Raw genomic sequence first — 5,858 nt, forward strand, 5'->3', positions numbered from 1 at the left:
CGTCCTGTCTGTCTGTCAGTCCTGGCTGAGGCTGTGCCCTCCGCCACAGGGTAGACCCAGAGGCCGGTCCTGGCGATTTCACTCAGTGGACAGAGCTTTGGCCTGTGGACTGAAGGGTCCTAGGTTCGATTCCGGTCAAGGGCATGTACGTTGGTTGCGGGCGCATCCCCAGTGGGGGATGTGCAGGAGGCAACTGATCGATGTTTCTCTCTCATCGATGTTTCTGGCTCTCTATCTCTCTCCCTTCCTCTCTGTAAAAAAATCAATAAAAATATATTTAAAAAAAGAACCCATTGTGGCCCTTGAATCAAAAAGTTTGCCCACCCCTGCCCTAGACCAAACTGTACCATGGACAACGCTCCTGGGCTGGCAACCCCTGCAGCTCCAAGTTGAATGTGCATCTTCCAACAACAACAGGGAAAGTGCCCTTCTCATGATCTTCCCAACTCTTGAAGAATTAATTAAATCAGAAGGAGGACGGTGGAGTGTGAGGAGAGCAGGTCCAGGAATGAATGCCACAGATTCCCACTGTTACCACTTAAACCACTGGTTGAGTTCCAGAGCACTGAAACGGTTGTTTCTGCCTGTTTTGCAGATAACCTTAGTCCTAAATCATAAACTTCTATCATTCTTAAAAGTATTTATACCAGTTTCTGTTCTATTGCTATAGCTTTATAACTACTTTGGAAGTCCTTACTCTTCTATATGTATTGGCAAACCTCCCATTCTTTTAGATCCAGCACAAGCTGCACCTTCTTCATGAGGCCGCCTCCACTTAATCCACACACACACTGATCTCTACTTACATCGAAGTCCTTTTATACATCATCCTATATAACAAAAGGGTAATAGGCAAATTGATCCTAATGGAATGAAAGGGAATGACCAGTCGCTATGATATGCAATGACCGCCAGAAGGCAGACGCTCAACGCAGGAGCTGCCCCTGGTGGTCAGTGCGCTTCCACAAGAACTGGCTCATGGCTGGCCAGCACAGCAGCAGTGGCGGGAGCCTCTCTCGCCTCCTCAGCAGCACTAAGGATGTCCGATTGCAACTTAGGCCCACTCCCCATGCTGCCAGAGGGATGTCTGACTGCCAGCTTAGGCCCGATCCCCCTGGGGAGCGATCCTAAGCTGGCAGGTGGACATCCTCCGAGGCATCCCAGACTGCGAGAGGGCACAGGCTGGGCTGAGGGAGCCCCCCCACCCCCCGCCCCAGAGTGCACAGATTTTCATGCACTGGGCCTCTAGTTATTTCATAATTATTTTTTATGTGCTATACTTTTTTTCCCAGCTATATCCTTAAGTGTTTGGGACAAGGAACTGGGTTTTCATACTTTTGTATCTTTATCCATACCTGACGTAGTGCTAAGTACACTGTAAATCTGTGCCAAGTTCAACCCCCAAATTTACACTTATAACACATGTAGGCAAACCATTTCCCTAAAAAAAGCACAATTAAGACTCTAAAATCTAATCATGCTATACTATTAACACATTCTTCCCTTCTCCATTGCATCCATAATCTAAAGCATATGCTATGAGCTAAAAGCATGTGAGAGGGATTCCCAGAATACCTGTTTTAATCACCTTTCTTACTAACAAAACTAGTACCATTTCCTAGCTTTCCTTGCAGTTAGGAGTTCGAGTTGAGGAGTGTACTAACTGAAAATACAGTAGTCATCTTAAAGTCATGGGGGAAATGAGTCATCAAAGTTTTCCCTCTGAAATCATAATATAAATTTTTAATAAATGGTTCAAAGAATTTTTAAAATTTCCTTACCCAGAAGATCCAGTGCTCTTACAAACACCAAGAAGGGGCCTTTTCTCTGCAAAGCTGTCACACTTTTGAGTACCTGATAAGGAATATAAAATGTAAAACAAAATTTTGAGAAGTATTCTTACATAATGCCCATTATTTTCATGCTCTCAGAATATTTACAGCCAAAGAGATACCAAACCATTCATTACAAATTGATATAATTTATATACTAGTTTCTAGCAAATGTATAAATAAACCTATAACTATTTTTTAAAATTAAACATACTTTCTTTTAATTGCCATAAACTTAAATCTTATACACATTCTCCAGGAGCTCAAAAAAATCACCCCCAACTCTACCAACTAATTACCCAGGAATAGTATGATCTTGATGTCAAAACTAAATAAAGGTAAGTCAGGAAAGGGAAAATATAAAATTATAGGCCATTCTCAAAACACATAAATGCAAATATCCTTTAAAAATATTAAACTAAATATCAATGTATTAGAAAAAGTAAAATCTTATAACCAAGTCGAATTTACCCAATAGTAATAATTTTACATTATAAAACCAATTAACATATTCATCCTATTATTTCAGCAGATGCAGAAAAAGCATTCAATTAAATTATACAGGTAGTCATGATAACAACAAAATAAGCAGCAAAAAATTTTCTTATCCAATAATAATTATTTACAAAAGACCTACAAGTATCATTGGTAATGCTTCAGAGCATTTCCATTAAAATCAGCAATAACACAAGGATGCCCAATGTAACTGTTCCCATTCAACCCTATACTGGATGTCCCAGACAGGATAATAATAATAAGTGAACTCAACAACATTACAGGACATGAAACCAATATAATAGCAGCAACCAGTAGAAAAATGAAGTCATGAAATGCAAAGGTATCTAAATCCAGGCAGGGAGTGGAAGGAGGAGGAGGAGGAGATCTCGTCACATGGCTAACCATGGATGAATCTTGAGAACATTATGCTAAGTTAAATAAGTGATAAAAAAGACAAATACTCTATTATTCCACTTATGTGAAGCTTGTAGTTAAACTCATAGAAAGAGAAAGTGAAAGGCTGTTACCAGGACTGGGGTAGAAGGAGAAATTGAGAGGGCTGTTCAATGGGAACAAAGTTGCAGTTTTATAAGCAGAAAAAGTTCTAGAGGTCTGTGAATGTATTAGTACTACAAAACAGTACAGTTAAAATTTGTCAAGATGGTAAATTTTGTTAGGCAATTTTTACAATTTTACTACAAATTTTTGGAAAAGGTAGAAATGAGTTGTATGTGTGGTTAGATACTTACATACATACATACTTTGTTATATTAAGTGTGGAATGCATAAACTCAAAGATAAACAACAATTTCAAAATAGGAATATATTTCTTTGGGAATTTAAGATGAAGATATTTGGGAGAGACAGGGAACTTTAACAGTTTTTAAACAATATTTTCTGTCTCCTCAGTCATATTCCATTTCAATGGATCCCTCCAAAGATTAAAAGGTTTTAATACTGAGGAGGCACCTTAATGGTTACACATTTAGACTGTGACATGACATAATATAAATACTTTTAAATTGTAAATATAGTAGTTATACAAAATAAGTTAGGGCAAGTTGTATCATCCCTTGGCAGACTCTATTATCAACACCAGAATATAATAAAGATCAAACTAAAAACATAATTAATGTTTATTAATAAAGTTCTTTATAACTATTTAAACTTTTTAGGAACGAGAGCAATCAGTGTTTAAGTCTTTAAAAATCATTAGTAACTATGGATTGTACGCTGTTACCACTTCAAAACAAATCAGATTTCACAATTAACAATATGTCTTGAACGAAGCTTGAGTTAAAAAGTAACTGGTCCAAAGTCCACAATATTTATGTTCTAAATTAATTATGACTGAACTTCATCTCTACAAGCCCAGCTCTTCACTCCTACCTATTTCACCTCCACCTTTAACAATAGCTATTTTCCTTCTGCTTCCTGGTGCCGGCAAGGTCTTCACAGCCTGTACCTGTATTCAACACACCACTTTAACATGTTGACTAATGAAAATGCAAATAGTACTGGCAAGAATGGTTTGATTGTTTTGGGTTTCTCAAACCTGAATTCAAGAACTCCATTGGTTTAGCTGACCTGAGCTGACCTGATCAATTAGTACCACAAACTTTACTCTATAGAAGATCAGCCACCTAATAGAGAAGGGAGAGGAGAGGGAAAACTATACAGCAAAACCTTAACTCTGCTTTAAATAATCTAATTGAGGATAGTTTGAATAAATACAATTTTTAAAGTGTGAGCATAAAAATTCTACAATCTCATGAACACTGCAGCTATTAACCTGATTTTTCATGCAGTATAAATAGTAGCATGTACTCTCCATGATGCCTAATGGAGTCATCACTCTCTCATACTGTAATCCTCCAAATTGTAGAGGATTAACTTTTTATATATAAAATTGTGTTTATTTGCATGTACAATAGAGAGAATGACGTTACACACACCTGTTCTACAGCATTTAACAGAATGCAGCATGGTGATTAAAATAAAAACCAGCTAGCCAAATCCATCAAATATAAAAACTACTGCAATCCTGTTGCAAAGTCCTTTTGTTAAACTCCTTTTATGCTAAATCCTTTTAATTCTGTCCTATAACACTAAAACATTTATAAAAAGCTTAAAATCCTAATAAATCGCACAATTAAAGTAATGAAAATGGGCTTGCCCACCAAGTCACAACTCCTCTCCCCCTCAAAAACATTCAAGACAGTTTGCATGTCGGAAAATGTTAAATAATACCCCTCACCATACATGCCATTGTAAACTCATTTAAACGAATGAGCTTAAGCTCATAAATCAGCCTTAAGGATTTCAAGATAGCAAATAGAAACCACTTCTGTGAGGATCCAAAAGCAAATCCAGATGCAAATAAAAATCCAACTGATAATGAAATATTCCAACTCTGCAATTTTGATGTTGTGGGTGATGTCTTAAGTATAAATATTTCACACAGAAGTATGCTAATAGTAATAAATTCTAAATGAGAAAATCTTTTGCAGAAAGATTCTAATGAATAACTTAATGCATTTTATCCGTTAAACCATTTCCAAGTCTTCCATTTTTTATTTACTTGAACTAATTATTTTAGAAAATATTGAATTCTGTTTGTCTACATCCAGTTTTCCTCATAGAGTCTCTTAACCTGAGCTTAAAGTTGTAGTCATATATTACAGGTCTAAATTTTGGCTAAAAGATATGATTCTGTTGTCAATTTATAGTCAGATTTTTCCCACTAAAAGTTTCTATTTTCTTACAAAATTTTCCATTGTGTGCTATAAAGCAATCTCCATTATGAACTAGATAATCTTCATATAAGTCTCTTACCTAAGCAGAAGAATTTTTAAAGACAGGATATGAAGTAGAAAATGAGATGAGGCAGGAAAAATAGGAAAATAGATGCACACATTGCTGGTACCATCAACCAACCAGAGGAAAGAGCAACAGGACAGAAATCTTACTGCCGTGAACAGTTTTACCTAAATATGATTACCAAAGACATCTTTGCCACTTGCCTGAAAGAGCCAAAATATGTATATACATTTTAGCCTCCACAGTGACTTCAAATAGTTTAAAATATTAAAGACAACATTTTTTCATTATTGCTAGCTTTATTACCTTCCTCTATATGTTAAAATATTCCGTATGTGAAGTATCCCTTAACATTTAACGGCACCATATTATTTCACTTTGATAATCAGGCTTCTTATGCTCTCTCACAGATGAGACTCATCAGGCTTTAAGGAGCACAAGATTACAAACCATCCATATGACAGAGGAGTAAACTGATAGTAAGAAAAGTTAAATAACTTGCCCGATAAATGCCACATGTGACCCTGAAAGACAGACAGCCCAGAATTCTTCCCTCTCCTCACTTAAAAAAAAAAAAAAGTACTGTGGTTTTTTTTTATTATTATTACTTAAGGTATTACAAATGTGTCCTCATCCCCCCCTTTAACCCCCAACTTCCCCCCACACCCAAACTCATGCTCCCATCCCCCTGTTGTCCATGTCCATTTG

General features: G+C 36.5%; 1 protein-coding gene across 1 annotated transcript in view; it reads right to left on the reverse strand.

Moving 5' to 3' along the window:
- LOC102752803 (breast carcinoma-amplified sequence 3) overlaps nt 1-5,858 on the reverse strand; it is a 198,020-nt gene that overhangs the window by 131,741 nt on the left and 60,421 nt on the right. The window contains exon 7 of the mRNA XM_006756213.2: nt 1,782-1,854. Coding sequence (XP_006756276.1) covers nt 1,782-1,854 — 73 coding nt within the window. The remainder of the gene's footprint in view (nt 1-1,781; nt 1,855-5,858) is intronic.

This window comes from Myotis davidii, unplaced genomic scaffold (genome assembly GCF_000327345.1).
Source record: "Myotis davidii unplaced genomic scaffold, ASM32734v1 scaffold993, whole genome shotgun sequence".
NCBI classification, from domain to species: domain Eukaryota; kingdom Metazoa; phylum Chordata; class Mammalia; order Chiroptera; family Vespertilionidae; genus Myotis; species Myotis davidii.